The sequence below is a fragment of the Vulpes lagopus genome, chromosome 9, assembly GCF_018345385.1.
Source record: "Vulpes lagopus strain Blue_001 chromosome 9, ASM1834538v1, whole genome shotgun sequence".
In the NCBI taxonomy this organism is placed as follows: Eukaryota; Metazoa; Chordata; class Mammalia; order Carnivora; family Canidae; genus Vulpes; species Vulpes lagopus.
In genome coordinates this window covers 51,627,893-51,654,945 of record NC_054832.1, presented here as the reverse complement: position 1 = coordinate 51,654,945, position 27,053 = coordinate 51,627,893, and the positions used below count along the sequence as shown (strand labels likewise).

Here is a 27,053-nt window from a genome sequence, read left to right as displayed (position 1 = left end):
ATGTGGGAGGCAGAAATGTGGGAGGTGCCCACACTATCTTTGGAGAAGAGTGCAAACTCGAACTAGATGCTAAAATTGCCACTAAACGTTCAAAAGTGGTATTAAAAAAAAAAAAGCACACTACTCTTTTGGGGCTTCATCTGTGCTTCAGTTGTTTATTTTTCAGTTGTTTATTTGAACGAGCACATAGGAAATGTGCTAGACATGGGGAGTATCAAAATGAATATTGTTTATACTATCATATTACAGTGTTTATATATTATGATTGTAATTCTTATATCCAAGGTTTTATAGCAAAATAGAGTATGACAGGAATATGAATAGGTATAAAACAAGCCAAGTTGATTAAATATAAAACATAAAAAATTGTGAGAATGTAGAGAAAACGCCCACTTAAAGTGGGATTAGCAAAAGCTTCATGGCAAGGCTATTATTCGAGCCAGGTCTACAGGAGTAGCCAAAATTTAGATAAAGTTGAAGCCTGCCCCTCAGTATGTAGGAACAGTGTGAACAAAGGCATATTCACAAGATACCAAATCATCTAGTTTGAATGGAGCAAAGGCTGTGGTAAACAGCCTTTGGAAGTGGAAGTGGAGATAAAACTGGAAAATGAGAGTGAAGTCAGATAGTACAGTATAATAAACAACTGCCTTGCTAAGGAATACAGACTTTATTCAAAAAGCAAAAAAGATTGTAGCAGGGAAGATACATAAAGTTAGATTTTAGGAAGATTAATCTGACAGTGATTGGAGAGTGGACAGAGGGGACAAAAGCCAGTTAAAGGCTTAGGGAAGCAAGAAAAGCAGAAAAGTAGTGATATTACTTGGAATGAAGAGGGGATTGATGAAAAGATATTATAGGAAATAACTGGACTCTAAGGGAAGAATGAAGAAGGAAGAAAGGAGAAAAGGGGTAAGAGATGACCCTGTGTTTCAGGATATATAGCAATGTCTTTAGTGACACTTGTCCAAGACAAGAGGAGTACAGTTAAGAGCAGAGATGCTACATTTAAGACATTGAGGGGGAAAAAAAGACTGATTCTGATGGAGCCGATGAGAGATCCAAATAGGAATTCACATATTCATTCACTATATGAGCATTTACTGACTGCCTATTACATGGAGAACCCTTCCATAAATACTTGGGATGTATCACAATCACTACAGAAGAGTTATTTTTTGTTCCTCTTTCCTGTTTAAAAGATCATAATAAGCCTAGGGCGCGATCCTGGAGACCCGGGATCGAATCCCACATCAGGCTCCAGGTGCATGGAGCCTGCTTCTCCCTCTGCCTATGTCTCTGCCTCTCTCTCTCTCTCTCTCTCTCTCTGTGACTATCATAAATAAATAAAAATTAAAAAAAAATTTAAAAAAAAGATCATAATAAAGGGTCATATTCAGGGGGCGCCTGGGTGGCTCAATCAGTTAAGTATCTGCCGTCAGCTCAGGTCATGATCCCAGGGTCCTAGGATCCAGCCCCACATCAGGCTTCCTGCTCAGTGGGGACCTGCTTCTCCCTCTCCCTCTGCCTGCTGCTCCCCTGCTTGTGCTCCTGCGTGTGCTCTCTCTCTCTCTCACCAAATAAATAAAAATTTTTAAAAATAAAGCATCATATTCAAATCTAACTCTATATTTCCAAACCAACACAGTTTGAAAAGTGGTCTCCTTCCTCTGAATTTCTGTAAATTTAACTGTCTGTACTATTCACGAGGTGTTTAGCATTCATTCCCCTAATGTCAGGCTTTCAATCAGATCATAAAAAAGTATATTGAGGGGAATGCCTGGGTGGCTCAGTGGTTGAGCATCTGCCTTCGGCTCCAGTACTGATCCGGTACTGATCCCGGGATCCAGGGATAGAGTTCCGTAAAGGGCTCCCTGCAGGGTGCCTCCTTCTCCCTCTGCCGGTGTCTCTGCCTCTCTCTGTGTCTCTCATGAATAAATATATACATTATGAATAAATATATATTATATATATATTTAAAGTATATTGAAAACAGGCATCATTTTAGATATTCCTTGAATCTCCCACAGTACCTCATTCATAGCAGGAATTCACTAATGCTTTGTTAGACCAAGGGATTACTTTTTCCTTTCATATTCTATGATAAGGATACAACTTTCTTAGCCTTGTAGAACAGAAAGGAAATAGTAACCTTTCACATCCAGAACTCATGACCACTGTAAAAAAAAGCCACAGAAGCTAAGTTGGTCTTGGACTGTGAAAAAGAGCTGAACAATGGCAAGAGCTGAGAAACTAGTATACCACTTTTGACAGCAATGAATGGGTTTACAAACAAGAGGCAACACAGAAATTTTAGCAAAGGAGTACCCAAGCAAATCCAAAGCAGGAACTTAGACACCCAATAATAGCACCTCTATGTTAACTATTTTTAGAAACATTCTGAAAGTCACCTAAATCCCTACAGATATTAAAATAAAATTCATAGTTCTAATTCTCTCCAGGAAGTTTGCTTTTTCAGGTATTCTATAGTTGACTATTCCAACTGATATAAGTATGAAAGGTATATATAATTTTAGAAACAGGAGTATTAAATGTACATGATAACCGTAACATCCTACAGTATATGTAAGAATTAGCCAACATCATTATCAGTGCCAAGAATGCTGATGCACAAGTTATCAAAATGGCCAAAGTGAAATTTCCTTCTAGAAGCAGAAGAAACAGACCTCACTCCTCCTGGACATGTGCAGGTCATTACAAATCCAAAAGCTCCTACAATGCCAAAATCTGTGACCAGAGAAATCCATAAAATGGCATAAAAAAATATTGTGCAACTGCCCCAAGAATTATTGGCAAAGGTCTCTTTCATACTTTTTGAAACACCTGCAACCCAATATAGCAACAAAATGTATGTTGGTAGAATAAGCATCTAGAATTTCAGTCAATATGCATTGATGCCTTGAAAAGACTGTCTTTTCTTTGTTTAAGCACTTTAACATTATTTCTTGAATCTTGCCTACCTTCAGAATCCCATAGTTGAACAGTCAAATTTGTCTCTCCATCTTCATCTGTCACAAGATTCCTGATAAGGTTTTATTCACATTCATCACTTGCAGCAGTTTAAGATCTCCTCATTGCAAGAAGAGATAGCTAGAGTTGGCCACTCATCTCCATAACTTGATCTTACAATGATAGTTTCTTCAGTCTTTGTGAAAAATAGCATTTCGGTCTTTTCTATATTCAGAACACCGAGAAATGACTTCCTTGCTTATCCCAGGTCACAAATGACAAAAGCAGAGCAGTAACAAGTTTGCTAATTGTTCTGAAAGTTTAAATAAATCACGTATGAAAAAACCTAAAGAACATTCTTTGTATAGGTTCAAGTGACAGTCTGAGGTTTTTAGGTTGTTCTTGCTATCAAAGTCCACTAGGAGGGACTTTTGTGCTTTTCAGAATATGAAGCTATCTAGTGAGTGACACAACTTGTTTAACCTGTAGTTATGAAAATGTTAAACCATAGCAGAAACCTCATCTCTTTCATCCGAAATTCCTCATTTCTGCTAATGAAAAACAGCCTCCCATTTACCCTTAGTGTCATCACTTTTTTTTTTTTTTAAGATTTTATTTATTTATTCATGAGAAACAGAGAGAGAGAGAGAGAGAGAGAGAGAGAGAGAGTCAGAGACACAGGCAGAGGAAGAAGCAGGCACCATGCAGTGAGCCCGACGTGGGACTTGATCCTAGGTCTCCAGGATCAGGCCCTGGGCTGAAAGTGGCGCTAAACTGCTGGGCCACCAGGGCTGCCCAGTGTCATCACTTTTTAATTCTTTTTCTTCCTAAGGAAAACCCACACTAAAAGCAGTCCCATCCAAAAATCTCAGATACTGAGGAGGCCTATAAATGGGTATTACTATTTTATTCATTCAAGTCAAAATCAAAATATTACTGAACATGTTTACTGGGGCACTGAGCTAGGAACTGGGTATATAATAGCAATCAATCCAAAAGCAGTCTCTCCCCTCTTGGAGCTTAGTCAGGTAACCTCTTATCACTTAGAAAAAACTACAGTGCCCAGGGGTTACCTGAGTGGCTGAGTTGGTTAAGCATCTGACTTTTTTTTTTTTTAAGATTTTATTTATTTATTCACAAGAGACACACAGACAGAGGCAGAGACACAGGCAGAGGGAGAAGCAGGCTCCATGCAGGGAGCCCAATGTGGGACTTGATCCAGGGACTCCAAGATCACGCCCTGGGCCAGAGACAGGCGCTAAACCGCTGAGCCACCCAGGGATCCTCAGCATCTGACTCTTGATCTCAGCTCTTGATCTTGGGGTTGTGAGTTTGAGCCCCCATTGCTATTTTTCCTGGTATATTTAACTTTAGTTCAATTCATGAGGCATGCGTTGATCACCTACTATATGTAAGCAATTATGAGAGATGCTAAAGTCTGTATTAAAAACTTTCTGTATCTGGGAATATATTTAAAGACTATTTCTACTTTTGGCCTTGTAATTCCTAATAAAAGAACCCCTGGAACATCTATATTTACTATCTACTCATTTGGTACTTGCTACACAGCTTTGTATTTAAGTATGCATATATCTCCTTATATCCACCATGGCAATTATAATCAAATTCTTATATTTAGTATGTACTCAAATAACTACCTTAATAAACATATATGTATCTGACAGAAGTCAGAAGTTATCTCCATTCCTTGCATGAAAATAATATTAAGAGATGAACATTCTGAGCTTAATTCCTTTATTTAATTATACATAAAGCCACTATATGGGACCTTGACAATTAAGATAGAAAAGGGACAAAGCCTTCCCCAACAACAAAAAGGGAAAATAAACCATTTCTATTCCTTCTATATAGTAGTACTTTGTTAAGTACTGATGGAATATATCAATCAGAAGCAATAATTTTAATGTGATGGTAAAATATAGTTCCTTTTGGTATATATTTTGCTTTGATATATATATAAAGATACTGTAATGAAGTTGTGCGACTTCATCTTACTCTCATTTGTAATACATTTATACAAAAAAAGAAAAAAAAAAAAGGTAAATCCTACTAGAGGAGGACCTTTATCAGAGATATGCCCCAAAGCAGTTAGATGACACCAAGACAACTGTTTCTTCTTCATAGGCCTGAGATTCCTCATCTAAAAACTTAGAAGAGTGAATGAGATGGTCTCTAAGTTTCTATGATTCATGTACACACATCAATGTATACATCTGGATATACAGTTAAGGCCATATATCCTGGCCTCATGATGCAAGGCTTGGCCATGTTACTTGCTTAAAGCAAAAGTTACATGTGTGTTTTCTTAAAGCCATCTCTTTCTTCCATTGCCTTAAAAGTAGCAATGACTCCAAACAGGAGTCATTCCTTCAGCTTTGATCCTAGAGTAAAGATGGTATGCAGCAGAATGTCATGACAACGGACATTAACTAAATGAAATACACCTTTTTTGTTGTTACTAAGCAGAACCTAATAAAAGCTAAAGACATGAATTTGCTGATAATTCAATGACCATTCATAGTTAAACTTTAACACACAAAAATTCAAATTCAATTTAAGAGAAAACTGATAATGTAAATTATGACATAATGGAAATAAGTTAGAAAGCAACTTTTAAAAATAAAATATATTGTATTTGCAGTAAAGGAAATTGACTTAACATAAAATTTTCCTTGTCATCTCCAGCTTGAGTCCTTACATGATTATTCCAAGTAAGAATCAACATTTTTTAAAAATTGTTCTTCATCATTAAGATATTCCAAGATAATATTTCCACCATTATATAAAGGGCAATCCTCCTTAGCAATCCAGGTTTCCAAAGTATGATCCAAGGGTAAGGCTTCTCCTGAAGTAATGTGACATAACCTTAATTTCTGTTAAAGAAAATAAATCATACTATTATAAACATGCTGGTACACAGTATCCTAAAGCTTTTAGGGAAAAATTATAATCAATTGTTACCTTAGCTGTTAATTTGTTATTGTCATTTTTAAGACTGGTTAAAGAAGCTGCAAAGTCTATGACCTTTCCAATGCTCCATCGGTGGCAAAAGAACATTGGTTTGCTCTTCTCTTTGCTCCCCTTAGGTAAGAAAACCTGAAAGTAAACTCTTTCTGTCTGCAAAAATAAAAAGTTAAAATACAGATTACATATAGAGAGAACCTCTTTTGGTTTGGTGACTTGTCTTACTCTCCTCCTGGTTAGAGGATTACCCTCTAGTGATGCAACGTTTAGTGGGAATACCAATCACAGAACCCAAGAATCTACCTAAATGCATGTGCATAAGACCCTAGGCTAGGGTGGTCTGTGCAAAGACAAACATGCGACACAAATTAAGCTAATCAAGGTATTTTCCTGGTGATATGTTAAAAAACTAGGAGAAGGGAGGAGCATTTTTTTCCCCCAAGAAAAAAAAAATTTTTGAGTCTTATTGAATTCAACCTAAAGTTGCCTGTAGCTATCCCTCCATAACTCTCAGCTATTCCTGAACTAATGTGGAAAAATTTCCTCAAGTGGAAAAAAATGATTCCAACACAAAAATGTCAAGGAAAGAGATGGACTCTTTCAACAGGATGAGTCCCAGAATCTGGTCATCCCTTGAGATCAAATCAATGCATCACTCCCCATTATAGAAGAAGAAAAAAAAATTGTTTTAAGCTAGTTGTTATCAAGTTTGTCACTTGCAATTGAAGGATTCTTGATACATATAACATTCACCTGTAAGACCTTACTACATATTTAAATACAGCAGGGCTCTTGAGAACAGAGGTCCTAAAAATAAATAAGACAATTAAGTACCTTATCAACAAAACAGAAGGTTCAGAGATTTGAAGGTTCCTATAGTATTTTATGCCTCTTATGCTTCTTTATATTGTATCTTCTTGCTAGATTAAAAAAGTGGGAGAGCAGGGTACTTAGGTGGCTCAGTTGGTTAAGTGTCCGACTCCTGATCACAGCTCAGGTCTTGATCTCAGGGTTATGAGTTCAAGCCCTGTACTGCACTACACACTGGGCATGGAGCCTAGTTAACAATAAATAAGAAATAAATTTAAAATGGGGGGGGGCAGGGAGGGAGAAAAGGAACAAAGTTGTTTGGCCTCTAATCTCCCCTGATTCCTAAAAATTGCTTTAAAAAAGTACTGACTTACAAACCAATTCATCCTATAATAAAAATTTTGGTATAACTGGACTATCTCTAAATTATACAGGAAAAATCATCATTATTCTAAGATATAATAGATTCAACACAATTTCCCTCTAAGCACTAAGGAATTTAGATTTGTTGAAAACTAATGGAATAGACCATAACAGATAACAAGTATTAAAAGAAAAAAGTCAAAAATTTAAGCCATGGGCCAACTCTATAATCTAATAGTTCCTGCTCCAAATTGAAGTAACAAGAGCTTAAATACAAAAGGAAAAAATTTTAAATCTATAGCCTCAGCAAAAAAAAAGAAAAGAAAAAATAACCCTGAGGATTAAAAATGAAACAAATGCAAACAAGTGATAGGCCAGTTGAGCCACAGACTTTCAAAGCTCCAGAAGAGAAAGTAGTTGTCAAGAGTGTAGCTGTGGGTTAGTGGGAAACAACAGTGTCGCATGGAGATGAAGTACCTGGGTCAGGCTTACTGCCTGGAAGCAGAGACTAAGCATGGGGCTTCTGCTCCAGGAAAGGACACTCAAGAAGGTAATACTGAATGCTGATGTAAGCTACTGCTTACAAAAAAACAGTACTTAGGAAGGCAGGGAAGCACAGATAGAACCCCTTGATAGTGAACAAAGCCAAGGTCTTCCAACTCAGTAAATAGATCCACAAAAATCCAAAAGTCTCTGTAGAGCAAAAGCACACACTGCCAATCTCAAACTTGGACTGCAAAGTCTTGAGTAGATGGGCCAGTGGGAGAAAATGCAAAATTGCTAGAGAGGGAGAAGTGAGTGACCACAGTGAGCAAGATAGTAAGAACCTCCTACTCAAGATGGACATGCAGAATCTATAAATGGAAATTCAAAACAAAGGTTTAACTTACTATGGGCAGATGAACTAACTTAAAAAAAAGATACTTTTATGGATATATCCATAAAAAAGGAACAAGAATCAAAAATAGGCAGCAATGAAACAAGACAAGCTATGAGGATCCAATGAGAAATCTACAAACCTTAAAATACAGTTTCTGGGGCACCCAGTGGCTCAGCGGTTTAGCGCCACCTTCAGCCCAGGGTGTGATCCTGGAGACCCAGGATAGAGTCCCACATCGGACTCCCTGCATGGAGCCTGCTTCTCCCTCTGCCTGTGTCTGTTCCTCTCTATCTCTGTGTCTCTCATGAATGAATAAAATCTTTTTAAAAATAAATAAATAAATAAAATAAAATAAAATACAGTTTCTGAAATAAACACAGACAGGAGAAATTTCAATAATCTTCAATAAAAAAGGTTTAACTGACAGATGTATTTGAGAAAGTCATCTAGAATGCAGCACAAATTGACATGAAGACAGAAATTATAAATATCAAAAACATGTCTAACAAAAGGTCAGAAGAGAAGGAAGCGATATTCAGAGATAATTACTAATTTTACAAAAGTAAAACAATAAGTCAAATTAAAAATATACCTCCAGAGCCAATCTAATTAAAATAAATCTATATGTAGAAACACTGCACTGAAATTGCAAAATATCTATGTTCTCTCTTGCTATTTATAATAATTTCTCTCAGTTTCTCCATTTCTCCCTTAAAGTTAGCCCATAATTTTAAGGTTACCCACTGGAGTCCATCACTCAAAATCTTGTCTCATCAGACAACTATGAAAATCCTAAGAGGGTTTTTTTGTTGTTGTTTGTTTAAGTATAGTTGACATACAATGATACATAAGTGTACAGCATAGTGATCTGACAAGTTTATACATTATGCTATGTTCACAAGTATAGCTACCATCTGTCCCCATATATTGTTATTACAATATCATTGACTATATTCCTAATGCTGTGCCTTTTAGTCCCATGACTTATTCATTCCATAACTGGAAGCCTGTATCTCCCACTCCCCTTCACCCATTTTGACTCCTCCCCCAGAAGTTTCATTGAATATAATAAAAATGAATAATATAGATGAATAAAGAATAAAACTAATAAGGAAAATATAGATAGGAATTACATTATCATATCTTAGAACATTCTATAAAGCTATTGCATCAAATCAATTTGGTACCGATATGAGTAAAAAAATGAGTGGAATAGAACAGAAAATCCAAAAATGGATCCAGTAAAACTAAATCTTAAGCTTCTCATTAATTGAAATATCAAATATCACTTTCAATCGGAGAATGGCAAACCAATTGTGATGGCAAAATTAGCTAAAAAACTGGAAGAAAACAAGATTGGGTCCTTAGCTCATAATATATGCTAAAAACAAATTCCAGATGGATTAAAGACAAATAAATGCAAGATGCAAAGAAAGAAAAATCCTAAAGAAAACCTTAGCATGATAAACTATTACCTGTGTTAAGAACATGGTTTCTGAAGCCAGCCCACCTGGTTTCAATTGGTAGTTCTCTACTTAGATGCTTATGCTACTAGCAAGTTACTTAACCTTTTTGTGCCTGAATTCTATTAACTGTTAGGCAGAGATAACAGTACATGTCTCACAAGCTTGAGGATTAAATGTGTTAGAAGAGAGCCCAGAACAAAGTAAGTGCTATACCAGTTTTTACTATTATGCTTAAGTAATGAAACAACTACAAGGTAATTCGAACAATATTTTTGGAACCTTAGGGCAGGCCTTCTCAACCTTGTCAACCAGAAAATTCTTTATTGTGGGCATTGTCTTATGCATAGTAAGATGTTTAGCAGCATCTCTCACCTATGCCCTCTTTATCCATAGAATCCCCATGTCCAGTTGTGACAAAGCAACCCTTAGGAACAAAAACCACACTCAGTTGAGAGCCACTGCTTCAGTGGGAAGGACACAGGAAGAGGATGTTGTGCTGGTTTTTCCCTTTATATATCTTTTAAAAGCTACACATGCAAAAGCATGTACTATGTTTGCAATTTTAAAACCATCAAATCAAGATTTCAAAAAAAAAAAAAAAATCACTAAGACTATAATCAACGGTTTCTAAACCAGAATAAAAGGAAATATAGAAAATGTTATCAATACAAAAGATGTGAGGAGGGAGAAATAATCAAAGGAAAAGGTTGATGAGCCAAAAGCCTAAGATGGAAGAAATATGTTCAAATATATCAGTGATCACAATAAATATAAATGGATTCAACTCACCTATAAAAGAGCGATACAATCAATCTGGATTAAAAAAAAAAAAAAAAGAACAAAATCCAGCTATATGCTGCTTACAAGAGACACCCTAAAACAAAACACAGAAAAGGTGAATATAAAGAAATTTTACAGAGACGTAATAGTTAACTATTCACTAAAAGAAAGCTAGTGAAACAATATTATCATTCAAAATAGTTGAAGGGATCCCTGGGTGGCGCAGCGGTTTGGCGCCTGCCTTTGGCCCAGGGCGCGATCCTGGAGATCCGGGATCGAATCCCACATCGGGCTCCCGGTGCATGGAGCCTGCTTCTCCCTCTGCCTGTGTCTCTGCCTCTCTCTCTCTCACTGTGTGCCTATCATAAAAATATAAAAAAAAAAAAAAAAAAAAAAATAGAGTTGAAGGCAAAATTCATAAAGATATAATGAAGAAACTCCAAGTACCTGATAACATGTTTGGAAAAACCATTAGAATTACAAAAAAAGATATCTGACAAAACCAGTTATAGTGGGAGACCTTAACACCCTCAGTCTCAGAAACTGATAGATCAAGCAGACCAAAAATTAGTATGCACATACACACAGACATGCATACGAATACACACAAATGGGAGGGTGGCAGGAGAAAGACTACAAATGACAAAACCAAAAGAGCAAAATGTAAATAATTAGTTCTTTAGCACATAAAGAATATGGAAAAATTCTTTGTACTACTCTTATTAACTTTTCTGTGTTTAAAACTATCAAGTTACTAAATAAATAACCCCACACCAAAACGAGTAGGTTGAAAATAAATTCACTATTTAATATGGGAAGAAGGCGCCTGCCTTTGGCTCAGGGCGCGATCCTGGAGACCCGGGATCGAATCCCACATCAGGCTCCCGGTGCATGGAGCCTGCTTCTCCCTCCGCCTGTGTCTCTGCCTCTCTCTCTCTCTCTCTGTGACTATCATAAATAAATAAAAAAAAAAAAATTAAAAAAAAAAAATAATAATATGGGAAGATGGAAAAAGAATACCAGATAATCTAAGCAAAGCAGATAAAAGGAAATATAAAAGCAGAATTTAGTGACACAGAAAAAAACAAAAACAAAACTCAAAAAACAAATACAGTAGAGAGATCAATAAAACCAAAATATGGTTCTTTAAAACAACTAAAATATAAATTCAAAATAACACATATGGGGGATCCCTGGGTGGCGCAGCAGTTTGGCGCCTGCCTTTGGCCCAGGGCGCGATCCTGGAGACCCGGGATCGAATCCCACATCAGGCTCCTGGTGCATGGAGCCTGCTTCTCCCTCTGCCTGTGTCTCTGCCCCTCTCTCTCTCTGTGACTATCATAAATAAATAAAGCAGTGCTCTTTTAAAAAACAAAACAAAACAAAACAAAAAACCAAAATAACACATATGCACAAACCTCTAGCAAGATTATTCAAGGGGAAAACAAAGAAAAGTATAAATGAAAAATACTAACAATGAACTGGAATGCACTACGAAAGACGTAAGAGATTTTGGAACATAAGAGAATAAGCTGAACAACTATGTAACAAACTGGAAAATCTACATCAAACAGTAAGTTTTAAGACAAATTTATATTTACTAAAATTTGAGGTGCCTGGGTGGTTCAATTGGCTAACTGTCTGATTCTTGATTTCATCTTAGGTCATGATCTCAAGGTTGTGAGATCCAGCCTGAGGAACTCCATGTCAGGATCTGTGCTCTGAGGGAAGTCTGCTTGAGACTCTCTCCTTCCCTCTTAGCCCTGCCCCCTGCTCAGGTGCTCACTCTAATAAATAAAATCTTCAAAAAAAAATTTGCCAAAATTTCAGAGGACTATCCAAATAAACCAAGAACTATTTAACACAATGAAATAGTATTCAAAATTCTCACCTCAAAAAAAGCAACAGATTCAAAGGTTGTAACACCTTTTAAAACAACCCTTCAGGAACATATAATCTCCACTCTCTACAAAAATTTCAAAGAATTAAAAAAAGCCACCCAACTAATTTTATGTGTATAATCTTGGTACTAATATCACAACCACTACTAATATATTCGTTAATCACCTAGCAGTGCATTTTAAAGTAATTACATATCACAGTCAGGTAATTTACTGTGATATATGTGGGTGATTCAACAAAAAAATTGGTTAATGTAAAACATTTGTAAAGAAAAGGCACCTGATCATCCTGTTGGATGTAGAAGGGGAAAAAAAAAAAAAAAAAAAACCTTACAGTAAGAATTCATACCTATTCATGATATAAATTCCTAGCAAACTAGGAAAAGTACTGCTAACTTGATGAAAGCTACTACCAAAACTTTACAGAAAATATAGTATTTGATGATGAAATTTTAAAGTCATTTGCATTTAAGTGTAAAAAATGCTTAAGATGCCTACTGTCACCTACATTATTCAAGACTTTCAGGAGATCTCAGCCAGTGCTGAGAAGGGGGAAAGTTGGGGGGGGGGGGGGGAGGAAACCATAAAACTGTCATTTGTAGAAGATATGGCTACACAGAAAACATCCCAGAAAATCTACAAACTATGGGAACTATTAGAAAGATTATTTGCTAGAAAAAAGGACAACATACAACAATGAGCAATAGTCAGGAAAATATATATATTTTTTAAAGTTATCATTTACAATAGCAGCAAAAATAATGAGGAGCCTAAAATATATAAATATGTATAAGCATAATAAAACATTAAAGACATTTTTAAAAAACCTAAAGAACAATTGGAAATCATAGACATGGATGGGAAGAATCAAAATTCTGAAGATGTCAACTGCCTCTAATCTAAAATTTAACATAATTCCTATTAAAATTGCAATTTCAAAGAGTAGGACAAAGTGATCCTAAAATTTTTACAAATGAATAAATTTTTACAAAAGAATAGATGTGGTTGAAAGTAAAGAATAAGGTAGAATGACTTCTCCCACTAATTATAAAACTATGATAATTAAAGCAGTTTGATATTAATGGAAAGACAGACAACCGAACCAAAGGAAATGAACTGAGATCCATAAATTAGTCCTACAAGTATGAAACACTCTGGTGTACAACAAAGGTATCAATGTAAGGACGAACTCTTCAATATCTTATGACAATCAGAAATCCCTCGGGGGAGAAAAAAATATTTCACTTACAAATTCCAAATGGAACAAAGAGTTAATAAATATTTTTAAAACTTTTAAAGGAAATTATAAGAAAATCTTAAACAACTTATTTCAAAAGGTACAAAACTTAAGGATTTAAGTAACTGAGTACATTAAAATTTTAAAGTCTGAACTACTAAAGAAATCAAAAAGACAAGTCATATACTGAGAAGATATGTGAAATCCACTTACTCAAAGCATTAGAATTCAGAATATATAAAAAGTCCTCTAAATTTTTTAAAGTGCCAAAAAAACCCCAATAGAATAATGTGCAAAGGATATGAATTCAGACATAAAATGGCCAATAAATCAATGCAAAGTGGCTGAACCTTATTAGTCACAAAGGAAATTCAACTTTATAGTTCAGTAAGTTTAGAAACAAACACTGAAACTCTCAGACACCACAGGAAGGAGATAAATCAGAATAACTACTGACAGCAGAAAGCTGATAGTATCTAGTAAAGCTGAAGATGAGCAAACCCCATGACCCAGCTTTTCTATTTCTAGAGATATTACTACAGTAGTATTTTTCAATCTGATGGTCTCACTCCGTTAAGTGTTATAAAATCAACAATCTTTAAGATAAAACAAAATAGAACAAAACCCATCAGAGAATGTTAACACAAAAGGCTAATATATAATATAAAACTAGGTATTACTTACTGAAACTGTGTTAAAGTATGTATATACATAGGTATGTACGTACATACTGGGAGATAACATAAAATACGATTGATATTATGGAGTCTTAAAGGTACCATGCTAGAAAAGGGTGGTTTTAAAGGGACCATCCATTCCCATACATACACAAGGATGTTCACTGTTGGAGCAGTTTATAACAGCAAAAGATAAGGAAAAAAATCTGAATCTTGTTCATTAGGAAAATGGATTAACTGTGGTATATTCATACTGTGGAATAATGTGCACCTATCAAAATGAATGAACCAGACTAAATATATCAGCATGGATAAGTGTTAAAAACATGATGCCAAGTGGGAAAAAAAAGGTTGAAAAAGAATACATATGGTTCACTGGCAAGTCTGTGAAGTGAAAAACCTCAAAACTATATACCATGCAATACTAGTAACAATACATATCACGTTCAGATTAATTGTTACTTGATGGGTGGGAGGAATGAAAAGGGCACTTCAATTATATTTGGGAACACTGTTTTTCCAAATCTGAGACCAACCTGTGGCAATGACTTATCTCCGTCAGCACGCATCTTTAATTTCATCAACGCTACCTTTGCAGCTGTTTCACTATTTTTTGCACCTTTCCTTCGTTTACTTGCCGTCTCTCTGGTCTTAGAATCTAAAAAATAAGCTTAAGTATATAAGCACGTAGAATTTTTAATTACATTTTCCAGAGTTCTATTATTAGTTATGGCCTTGAAATGTATACAGATTACAAACAATAGAGCTAGAGACACCACACTCTTCGTTGGTATCATAGTTATGTGACCATTATAAAACCACCATTAGGGGAGCCCGGGTGGCTCAGCAGTTTAGCACCACCTTCAGCCCAAGGCGTGATCCTGGAGACCCGGGATTGAGTCCTACGTTGGGCTCCTGCATGGAGCCTGCTTCTCCCTCTGCTTCTCCCTCTGCCTGTGTCTTTGTCTCTCTCTGTCTTTCTCATGAATAAATAAATAAATTCTTAAAAAAAAAACAAAAAAAAAAAAACATTAAACTAACCAGAGGGACGGTCTACGTCACAGATCTATTCTTCCTGGCACTTCAGATTATCAGCAGCATTCACAGAACAGCTGATGAGATTTAAGATTAGTATTTAGAGAAAGCAGACCACTACACTAGCGTTATGAGTGCCACTTCCAGCCATGATAGTTAACCAACTGACCTAAGTGGCCCAGTAAAAGACCATCTGGTAGGGTACACTTCCATGAGGCCATTAGGAACACCTTCTATACCTTGCAAGCTGACTTAAGAAGCAGGACTCTGTAACAGATACGTAGCAATAAGGAAACATGGGCAGACTGGGTGGCTTAACGGTTTAAGGCCGCCTTCAGCCCAGGGCGTGATCCTAGAGACCCAGGATCAAGCACCACGTCAGGCTTCCTGCATGGAACCTGCTTTTCCCTGTTCTGTCTCTGCCTCTCTCTCTGTATCTCTCATGAATAAATAAAATCTTTTTTTTAAAAAAAAAAAAGAAACAGGGATCCCTGGGTGGCGCAGCGGTTTGGCGCCTGCCTTTGGCCCAGGGCGTGATCCTGGAGACCCGGGATCGAATCCCACGTCAGGCTCCCAGTGCATGGAGCCTGCTTCTCCCTCTGCCTGTATCTCTGCCTCTCTCTCTCTCTCTGTGACTATCATAAATAAATAAAAAAATTAAAAAAAAAAAAAAGAAACAATAAAACAAGCTTTCTAGATACTTGCCAATAATGTCTTTAACAAGTTTCTGAGTGGCAACCATACGAGGCCTAGGAATTTCCAGTTTTTCACATTCATGATCCGATTGATGACGGTGCCTAAGAGCAACAGAAGAGTGACACTAGTTCATGTATTTGCATAGTACTTAAATATACACAGAATTTGAATGGTGTGAGTGATTACCTCAGGCAAAAATTCTTCTCACAATAAGGACATGTAACTGGCACAAGCTCTCTTTCTGCACAGTCCTTGAATGAGCATGGGTAAGATGTAGGCTTATCTGACTTCAGTCTCTCATGGATTACAGTTACCTAAAAATATACAAAGGACCAAGTGGCATTATATATTCCACATTTAAAGCAAAGTAACACCTATTTAGAAGGCAACGTTCATATCATTTTTGCTTAAACTTGTCAGAACTTACATATAACAGATTATAATAAATGTGTGAGAAATGATTGCTGTGCTGACTGTTCTACATTTTCATAACTTTCTTACTGCAGGATACTTATCTTCTAAGTCAAGTTAAAATGACTATTCAGTTACTCTTCATAATTTAGTCTTCTAAATTGTAAACTTTGTATCAGTCCTAAACAAAGATCCCTAGGTAATCATCTCATTAACTCTCAAATAGCAAGTCATAACAACTTTCTAGGCCAATTTTAGGAAATTAAATATATTATTTATATGAGAAAACTTAAAATTATGTTTATCCATGATATAGAACATTAAAGATGGTTTTCATCAGGATATACTCTCTATTCTGCTACATTCTCTACTCTGCATTATTGTATTACCAGCAAATACTACAATAGACAAAGAAGAGATTTTATAAGATTAAAAAAAGAAAAAATCCAGGTCAGGCTAGTTTGAATTTTATGTAACTAGGTTTCTAGAGTTGAATGAATTTAGTGAAATAATTTCTTAAAGTCTACAACCAAAGGGCATTCCTCCATATGAATGGTAGTTCTATCTGGTTGGAATTAACTTCTTGACTATTTTTCCAAATTTGTTCTAATGTTCTAATGGTAAAATGATTTTCATTATTTAATAAGATCTAATTGACATTGTATGAGAGACATTTATAGAAATCAAAAGATATCATAAGAAAAAGGAAAGCAAAGATTTACAACCTGTAGAAGACACATTATATGACTATTTCTCTCCAATTATTCCTGCATAATACCACAATGTTAATTTTTATTTTCCTCACATAAATCACCTAAACCGCAAATGAACAGATTTGGGCTGAAGCTCTTTTAACCTTCATTTTCTATAATTGAGAGAACAGATATAAAAATCCTCAGTAAAGTGCTTGGTAAATGCTGGGTAGGAATAAATATCAATTGAAAAATGTGAGGCACATGCTTTCTTCCAAATGGAGTGAATTCAGTTTAACTTCCTGACTCTGATCAAAGGAAGTAAAGCAACTTCTTTTTATTTTTTTTATCTTATTATAAATTTGAGAAAATTACATTTGGCATGATGGGCTGTTTTCTCTTCTTCTCTGTTCAAACTGAACTGCCCTCGAGGGAGGAGGACTAACCTGGGGGAGCACTGCTATAACTAGTGGGGAAATCTGCTTAATTCTAGATTTTCTTTCTAAAAGCCTTTCTTAGGCTTTACACTAAGCCTAATCATTCAATTTACCCTTTATAAGTAGTAACAATGATATTTTGGCTTCTATCAGCTCTTATAAATTTCACAATTTGATCAGAATTGGGGTGGGGATGTTATTGGACTAAAGGTATGTTTATGGTGATGTCAGGCTGAGTCAGAACAAGTTTTAACCACAGAATCCCAGCATCAGGAAATAGAAAAAATGAACAAAACTGTGAAGAAAACTTGAATGAGTATATGATGAGGGTGTTAACTGTTGGGCTGGCGAGACTGGGGACCTCAAAACGGCAGACCCCAGGCCAGCAACCTCCCAATACAGCCACCTTGGCGCCCTACCCTAACTTAGCACACAAAGACCTGTAACCCTTGCCCTAACTGGAATGCCACCATACTCCCATCTTCCCGCCAACACCACCTTACCTCCCTACCCTAACTTAGCTTACAAAAACCTGTAATCCTTATCCTAATAGGAATGCCACCCTGCCCCCATCTTCCTGCCGAAAATTCTTTATAGACCCCCCTGTGGTTTGCCTGGGCCAGACTTCCCTGACTCAAGCCCCTGTGAGTCACAGAACCTCACCAGGGAGCACTCCCCATTAGAGCACTCTTGAACCTACCACCTGGCTCTGCCATTTTTAATTTCTCTGCCATTCATTTGGGAAAAACCTAACATTAATTCCATAGTATATTTATGTAGAGCCCACAGCTGTAAGTGGGCTACCCAAACATAACTGGAATGCACAAGACTTATAACACTTTGTAAATACCAAGGAGATCAATTTTTCTTTAAAACAAACTGAGAATAATAACAGAAAATGAACTAAGAGTTTCTTATATGATCAATTTAATATGCCAAGTTCTAATTTGTGGTACACTGACTGGTTTTAAGTTCAATCAGATTCTGAATGAAAATACATAAATACAAACATATTTTATTAGGAGAACTAGTAACATACCTCAGGGCAGCTATGGGACTCTCTGCTTCTGTGTTCAAGGCTTAAATGATTAAAAAATAAAAAAAGAAAGCTTATTTAAATGCAATAAAACGGGATCCCTGGGTGGCGCAGCGGTTTGGCGCCTGCCTTTGGCCCAGGGCGCGATCCTGTAGACCTGGGATCGAATCCCACGTCGGGCTCCCGGTGCATGGAGCCTGCTTCTCCCTCTGCCTGTGTCTCTGCCTCTCTCTCTCTCTCTCTCTCTCTCTCTCTGTGACTATCATAAATAAAAAAATAAATAAATAAAAAATTTAAAATAAATAAATAAATAAATAAATGCAATAAACTAATGTACTTAAAGGTAACTGTAGTAATTGGAGATATTTTAATGATTAGTATCCTTAAGATCAGTTACTCACACTACACTAATAACTCTGTGTATAAGAATAAACTGAAATATGCCAGACAAATTAAAGATAGAACATCTATAGTCTCAAAAGTTTCAAAACCCAACTGTTCAACTTCAGCATGAATAAAAACAATTCACCACTCTAAACTACCTCTGAATGCTTTAAGGTGTGTACAAATACAAAGAGTCTTTTAACTCTTTTCAAAGACCATCAGGAATAAAATGTCAAAGTGCTCTAGTTCTGAAGGACTTAAAAATGTGCATTACTTTTATTTAATCCTAATAAATGTTTCTGAGTTATTTTCTGAAGATAATTTATTCTTTCTGTGTTCTATTTAATAAATGCCTAAAACATGGGGGCACCTGGGTGGCTCAGTTGGTTAAACGTCTGCCTTAGGCTCAGATCAGGACGTCAGGGTCCTGGGATTGAATCCCAAGGCCTGCTTCTCCCTTTCTGTCTCCTCTTCTGCCCCTCTCTGTGTTTGCGCTTACGTGCTCACACACTCTAATAAAATCTTAAAAAAAAAAAAAAAAAAAAAGCCTAAAACATGAAAGTTTAACTACAAAGAAAACACATTTTCCAAAATCCCTGGTTAGTTCCCAGGTTTTACTTTGCATGTAATGTGTGTGCAAAGAATGTGTAATATCTAATTAAAGAGATGTATAGGTTGGGCTCATTTTAATTAATAAAATACCTAGATTGTTTTCTACCATATTCTTTATATTGTGGATATGTTCTCTCATCTGATTACAAGACCCAAATATAACTTTTATGTAAAAAAAAAAAAAAAAAAATCACACATAAATCCATTTCTGAAAGTTTAAAGTGTAGCCACATATATATATATATGCACAAGTAATCAGAGCCTAAGACTATACTTTTTTCTAAGTAATTACTATAAAATATCAATGGCTAAAGTAAAAACTAAATCATTCTACTTTTCAGAAATAAATCTCATATTACAAACATTAAAATTACACCCAAATCTGGGCAGCCCGGGTGGCTTAGCAGTTTAACGCCACCTTCAGCCCAGGGCCTGATCCTAGAGACCCGGGATCGAGTCCCACATCAGGCTCCCTACATGGAGCCTGCTTCTCCCTCTGCCTGTATCTCTGCCTCTGTGTGTTTGTGTCTCTCATGAATAAATAAAATCTAAATAAATAAATAAAAATTACACCCAAATCCTGCATAAAAAACTTACCAAAATACTCCTGAACAACCATCACACACAAATGGAAGAAAATCTAAAATGGAGGGAAAATGTTATAGGCACTAATCAGTATTTGATTTTGATTTAGTTTTCTTAAAAACATTCTTAAAGTACTAAATGACATCTATAGGAGAACTCTTTTTGACCAATAGTCTAGTGTAGGAAGTAATGGTTAAATAAAAGCTATCACAACCTCAAGCACTCTGAGAATAACTGGATCATCAGGAGATAAATGTTCTTTGTAGCAGTTTGCTAAGTCAGAAAAAAAGTACTGGGTTTTTTTGGATGCCCAGATTTAGTATATGTTGTTTCTGAGTACTGTATACTGCAAAAACCCTGCATTTGTAGTGAAAATCCTGCGTTTCATTTCCAATTCCACAGTTTACCTATTTGGCAAGGTTAAGCACACTATTTAATAGTAGAGTTTTGTGGGGGATAGAAGGAAGACAGCAGCATAGGAGAATCCTGAGCTCATCTCCTCCCAGACACGCTGAGACAACAGCTACATCTGAAAAACACCTGAAGATACCAAACAGACCTTCCCTACTTAATGCTACAAAGGGAGCCATTTTGGAAGGGTAGGAGGGGTGGAGACACAGTTGGGAACCAAACCTGAGGTAAGACCAACCATAAATGAGACACCACAAGCACAGAGAAGCTAGAGGATCAGAGCCTGGACCAGGCACCCCAGCTCCTGAGAACCTGTACTGGAAGGAGGAGTCCTCATAATGTCCGACTTTGAAAACCAGTGGACTAACCTTCACAAGCTTTTAAAATCAGTGGGGCATGGGACACCTGGGGGCTCAATGGTTGAGCGTCTTCCTTTGGCTCAGGGCGGGATCCCGGAGCCCCAGGATCGAGTCCCACATCGGGCTCCCTGCAAGGAGCCTGCTTCTCCCTCTGCCTGTGTCTCTGCCTCTCTGTGTGTCTCTCGTGAATAAATAAATACAATCTTTAAAAAAAATAAAATCAGCAGGGCTTACCTCCAGGTACTTTAAAGATCTCTAAGAGCTGAGTCCTCACCCTTAAAAAGCTAGAATAAGTAACAGGTGACAACTAGCACAGAAGCAGCAGTTTGAAAAACAACTGGGGTATTTATGAAGGCAATTTATTTACTAATCTCAGAATATGCAATAGAGGGACAGGGATCTTCAGACTTTTCAAAGAACAAAAGTGCTAGGGGGCACCATTTCTCTTTCCCTTTCTCAGGTGATTCCTGGATACTTGGAGGAGCCAGCACTAACACTCTGCAACCACCTTGCTAGTACGGTATGTCTGCCCACACATTCACCTGTGTTCCTACCCCATCCAATCTGCTTACCTTAGCAGACTCCCTCCATAGTGGCTCCTCTCCTGCCATACCTGTGAGCAGGTCCCAGTACCACTCCAAAGGGACTCCTGCCCTGGGGAGATGCAGATACCCCACATACCAGCATGCCCAAAATTCCAGCAACTTCTAGCCGGCCCCACAGGGAGAAAGCCCTGGCATTCAGTGGGACCACAGAGGCTGATAGCAGACACCTAGTCTGACTGCTAGTCTGCCCATCTACAAGCCCAACAAACTTCTCAACAGTGCAGAAACAAACACACCGTGCCCATAGCAGGCAAAATAAGTCATTGCAGCCAACAGGGCTGAACGTAATGAGGCTCAGTCACAACAGTAGTGGGCATGCAGGCCAGAGAGAAGATATCCCTGGAGCATCTGGTTTTGGTGACCAGGTGGCGTTGTACTACAAAGCATCACTGGACCTTTTTTTTTTTTTTTTTTCCACTGGACCTTTTCTACACACGTACACTAACTTTCAAGACCAAGATACATAGCTGATCTAATACATGGAAACACAGAGCTACACAACATGAGACAGAGGAATAAGTCCCACATTAAAGAACAGTACAAAAATCACAGCAAATGAGTTAAAAGAAACTGTGATAAGCAATACGCCCAATAAAGAAAACAATAGTCATAAAGATACTCATTGGACTTGAGAAAAGAATGGATGATGTCAGTGAAAACTTCAACATAGATATAGAAACTATAAAACAGAACTAGTCGAAGACGAAGAATTCAATAACTGAAATAAACACACTAGAGAGAACAAGAGATGAGAGGTAGAGGAACAGATTAGCAATCTAGAAAGACAGGATCATGAAAAGCAACCAAGCAAGAGTAAAAATAAAAAATGAGAATAGGATAAGGGAACTCAGCATCAAGTGTACCAACATTCACGTTATAGGGAACCCAAAAGAATAGAAAGAACAGGGCAAAAAACTTATCTGAGGAAGGAAACAGACATCCATACCCAAGAAGCAAAGAGAACCTCCAAAAAGATGAACCCAAGGAGGTCCATACCAAGACACATGATAATTAACATAGAAAAAAGTAATTATAAAAGAGATAATTTTAGAGGCACTTCAGTGGTTCAGTTGGTTATGCATCTGACCCTTGGTTTCGGCTCAAGTCATGATCGCAGGGTCATGAGATTGAGCTCTGCACTGGGTTCCATGCTGGCATGGAACCTGCTTAAACTTCTCTCTCCCTCTCTTGGCCCCTCCTATCCCCACTCTCTAAAAAGGATAATGTTAAAAGCAGAAAAAAATACCTAATACGTAATAAAAAGAATGCAAGCCTAACACTAAAGAAAGACATCAAACCACAAGGGAAGTGAGCAAGAGAAGAAGGGACAGGTGAACTACAAAAACAAAATCACATTGAGCTATCATGACCTTAAATCTGTCACAATGGCTAAAATCAAAAACACAAGAAAAAAAACAAGTATCAGTGAAGACGTGAAGAAAAAGGGACCCTCACACACTATTGGTGGGAATGTAAATTGGTGCTGCCACTGTGAAAAATAGTATGGAGTTTCCTCAAAAAATTAGAATTAGAATTATCATATGATCCAGTAATCTTACTAAGTATTGACCCAAAGAAAATAAAAGCATTCATTTGAAAAGACCTATGCACCCTTATGTTTTACAGCAGCATTATTTTCAATAGCCAAGATATGGAAACAACCCAAGTGTCCAATGATAGATGAGTGGATAAAAATGTAGTACATATATATACACTACAGAATATTACTCAGCCATAAAGAAGAATGAGATCTTGCCATTCCTGACATGGATGGACTAGAGAGTATAATGCTAAGTGAAATAAGACAGAAAAGACATACCATGTGATTTCACTTGTATGTGGAAGCTAAAAACAAAACAGAGAAACCAAAAAACTCACTCTTAAATACACAAATCAAACTGCTGGTTACCAGAGGAGAGGAGGGTCGGCAGATTGGTGAAATAGATAAAGGGAATTAAGAGGTACAAATTCCAGCTATAAATAATTAAGTCACAGAAATGAAAAGTGTAAGGAATATAGTCAATATTATAATAATACTGGATGGTGACAATGATGACATTTATCATGGTAAGCAATTATATATGGAATTGCTGAATCTATTGTACACCTGAAACTAATATTAACATATGTTAATGTCAATTTAAAAAGTTATAGAAAAGTAAAATGAAACATCCACATCACTTAGTAAGAAAAAATCAGTAGAGCTTTGGATACATACATATACTTGATATAGAATATAGTATAGTATGTTGTGTGTGTACATATACACACAAAACCAAAGCACTATTAGGTAATATAAAGATACACATATAAGCACATCAGGTCTCTGTGTACATGTATTTTAAGATTTTATTTATTCATAGAGACACACACACAGAGAGAGAGAGAGAGAGAGAGAGAGAGAGAGAGAGAGGCAGAGACATAGGCAGAGGGAGAAGCAGGCTCCACGCAGGGAGCCCCACGTGGGACTTGATCCCGGGTCTCCAGGATCAGCCCTGGGCTGAAGGGGTGCTAAACCGCTGTGCCACCGGGGCTGCCCTCTGTCCATGAATTTATGTATGTTTGTACATATATATTTCTATACAATATATTACACCTTCACAGAGGTTTTGGTTTACAAAACCAAATGAGATACATGTAAAAAATATGAATGGTAAGTAGCTATAAGAATAACTGCAACAATTAACTTGTTTTGAATATGCTGGACTCAGAAAAACCCCGTGGTGACGTGGGAGAAATGTGTTCAAAGAAATTTCAGAAATTCAATAGATGAATTGATACTGCCAAATTTAGCCTTTAATTATTTCTTTCCCTTCTGTAGAGGAACAACTAAGGAAATGAATTTCTGAAAAGCACACAGAAGTATTTACTCTTCCACTAGACACAATCACCCCCTAATTGTTTTGACTGCACCTCATACTACAGTACAGTCAAGTGAAGCTGGATACGTCCAATGTCACCACTTTTAGAGTGACAACAAAAGGCACTGCACTTGAGAGAAGACTACAATTGCCCTCAAAAGAGCTCAACCAAAACAGGAAGAGGTCCTATTATAACCCAAAGGGGTCCCTGGATAATTCTGCTTTTGGGACAAGGAGGGCTGAATACAGTCCTTCCTCAGAAGTAAGCTAAATGGGGATCCCTGGGTGGCTCAGCTGTTTAGTGCCACCTTCAGCCCAGGGTGTGATCCTGGGGTCCAGGGATCGAGTCCCACGTCGGGCTCCCTGCATGCAGCCTGCTTCTCTCTCTGCCTGTGTCTCTGCCTCTGTTTCTCTCTCATGAATAAATAAAATATTTCTTAAAAAAAAACTATATTAAAAAAAAGTAGGCTAAATGATTGGCCCTCTTGTTATGAAGGCATGATACTGTGAGCATGTTTCATGCCAAAAAAAAAGTACGTTATACGTTTGTCAACAAGAGGAAACTGAAGCATATAACATTCTTATGTGTTTCAAATTGGGGGGAAAACTGTGCATGCTTGCTATCTTGAGGCTTCTGGCGATGAACTAAATCTTCAAGGCACACCAAGAGGACCTGGAGGGAAGAGTGAAGATCAAGGTAACCTCCCTGGCACTATCTTTCTATCCGTTCAGAAGCTAAGGGAGATTTAGGACGCTCGTTTAGTAGCCTCTCCATCCTAACCCCCTCTCCACTACTCCAAGAAGGCTAAACGCTGGCCTCGTTTCACATACGACTTGTATTCTAAGAGACCCTGGAGGGTGGCAGACCCCACGGACCTGGTCATCGTGCATACCTGAGATAAACCTAACTCAGAACCCAGGTGGCCACGCTTCTCCGCGAACGACCTACAAGGAAACGCTGCTCCCTGAACAGCTGGCCACGCCGGCCCGAGGTGGAACACACACAGACCGCAAGCCACGGGAGTCTAGAGGACACGGTGCCCCTGCACCCGCCGCCCGCGGCAGGCAGCGCCCCTCGCCCGCGAGGACGCTCGAGAGCCGGGGAGCGCGCACGCTCGCCCCAGCCGCCCTCGCTGCCGGCCACCCCGCCTCCCCACACCGCTCCCCAGCGCGCGGCCGCCCCTCGCCCGCCACCGCCCTCCGCGAGGGCGCAGCGGGGCTCGGTCCGCCCCGCCGCTGGCTAGGGGGCGCGGGGTCACCTCGCCGCCGGCAGCGCTCCACCTGGCAGTGCTGCCCCACGTCCAGCTCCGCCATCACTCCGCGCCGCAAGGGGCGGGGCTGCGGCGCACGCGCGGCGCCTGCTGGGACCGGGGCGGACCCGGTGGGGGGAGGGGAGGGGAGAGGAGGGGAGAGGGAAGGGGAGGGGAGGGGACGGCAGGGGAGGGGAAGGGGGCGGGCCCGGGCCGAGGAGGGGTGCAGGGGCCGTGCCCGGGCCGGGGCAGGTGGGCGGAGGCGTGGCGGGCTCCGGGCTAGGAGGGGTGCGGAGGCCGTGGCGGGGCCGGAGGAGGGGACCGGGGGCGTGGCGGGGGCGGAAGGGGCCGGGGAGGGGCATGGCGGGGGCGTGGCAGAAGGTGGCCGGGGGCGTGGCGGGACCGGGCAGTTGGCGGGGCGGGGGGGCGGGGTGCGGGGGCTACGTGGGGAGACTGGCGGACCCGGGACAGGAGGGCCGGGGGACTTGGCAGGTCCAGGGCGAGGGCGGGTGGAGGGAGGTGCGGGGGGCGTGGCCAGGGGCAGGGGAGGGCGTGGCCAGGGGCAGGGGAGGGGCCCGCCGGAGAGTTGGTGCGTCCCCGGAAGCAGTCCGCCTGCTGCGGGCGCGTAGCGTCGTGAGTGTAAAAGCGACCTCGGCTGCGCGAGGCGGCGCTTGGGGAAGGGCGTTGGTCTGTCCATCCTTTTGCAGGGGGGAAGTCTGCGGCTAATCCTTAAGGAAACCGCCCAGTTGCCCTTGTGGGGACTGCGTGACGTTCCTTCGGTGCAGGAACCCACGTCGGGGACGACCCCACGAGGGTGGTCTTCAGCGTGGGCCTCCGAACCAGCACAGCGCCTGGGGCAAGTGTCCCGGATCATCGCGCGAAGGAGAGCGGCCCCCTCAGTTCCGTATTCGCCCCGCCCCAGGGCTACTTATATATAATAGAGTTCAAATGCCTCTTGCAATGAAGTCATTAGGCTTAATTTTTTTTTTTTTTTTTTTTTTTTTTTTTTTTTTTTTTTAGGCTTAACCTTTTTAAAAAATCTTTTGCTTTTAAAATTCTAGGTCGGGATCCCTGGGTGGCGCAGCGGTTTGGCACCTGCCTTTGGCCCAGGGCGCGATCCTGGAGACCCCGGATCGAATCCCACGTCAGGCTCCCGGTGCATGGAGCCTGCTTCTCCCTCTACCTATGTCTCTGCCTCTCTCTCTCTCTGACTATCATAAATAAATAAAAATTAAAAAAAATAATAAATCAATTATAAAAAATAAAATTCTAGGTCTTTTTGGGGGGTGGGGGTGGGGTCTGTAGCTCTTGAGGCCCGAGTGTTTGCTGAACCTCCTTGGCCCCTCAGACTCTCCCGAAGAAGCCTTGTGATGCCAAGAAAGAAGGGGAGTCTCAAGTACTTGAAGAGTCGCTTCGAAGGAACCAAGGAAGTGGAGGTGTCCTAGGCGGGGAGCAAATGGATGCCAGTCCACTGACGGGACACCAGCCGCCACTCAAGAGTGGGACGAGAGGCAACGGAAAGTGTACTCATGACGGGGGCTGGAAAGGTGCCCAAGGCCTCTCCTGGGACTGGGTCGCCCCAAGTCCGTATTCATGGGGGAGGAGAAGGG

General features: G+C 39.2%; 2 protein-coding genes across 3 annotated transcripts; both read right to left on the bottom strand.

Moving 5' to 3' along the window:
• Window positions 1-1,530: 1,530 nt before the first annotated feature.
• On the bottom strand, window positions 1,531-5,259 carry SLC10A5 (solute carrier family 10 member 5). Its single transcript, XM_041768596.1, is given in 8 exon segments — window positions 1,531-2,228; window positions 2,230-2,520; window positions 2,522-2,686; window positions 2,688-2,736; window positions 2,739-3,044; window positions 3,047-3,118; window positions 3,121-3,274; window positions 5,191-5,259. Coding segments are annotated over 8 exon segments (1,179 nt in total). The 3' UTR covers window positions 1,531-2,155.
• ZFAND1 (zinc finger AN1-type containing 1) lies at window positions 4,712-25,559 on the bottom strand. Of its 2 annotated transcripts, XM_041768968.1 has the most exons (8): window positions 25,453-25,553; window positions 19,970-20,012; window positions 18,380-18,419; window positions 15,987-16,114; window positions 15,810-15,901; window positions 14,606-14,727; window positions 5,953-6,108; window positions 4,712-5,864 (listed from the first exon to the last, which is right to left on the bottom strand). In XM_041768968.1, exons 1-8 carry the CDS (start codon window positions 25,505-25,507, stop codon window positions 5,694-5,696), a joined length of 807 nt encoding a protein of 268 aa, XP_041624902.1. In that variant the 5' UTR covers window positions 25,508-25,553; the 3' UTR covers window positions 4,712-5,693. The 2 variants fall into 2 exon arrangements, with proteins under 2 accessions (XP_041624902.1, XP_041624903.1); XM_041768969.1 differs by lacking the exons at window positions 4,712-5,864; window positions 5,953-6,108 and adding an exon at window positions 10,355-10,613 and having other exon boundaries at window positions 25,453-25,559.
• Between the last annotated feature and the right edge of the window lie 1,494 nt (window positions 25,560-27,053).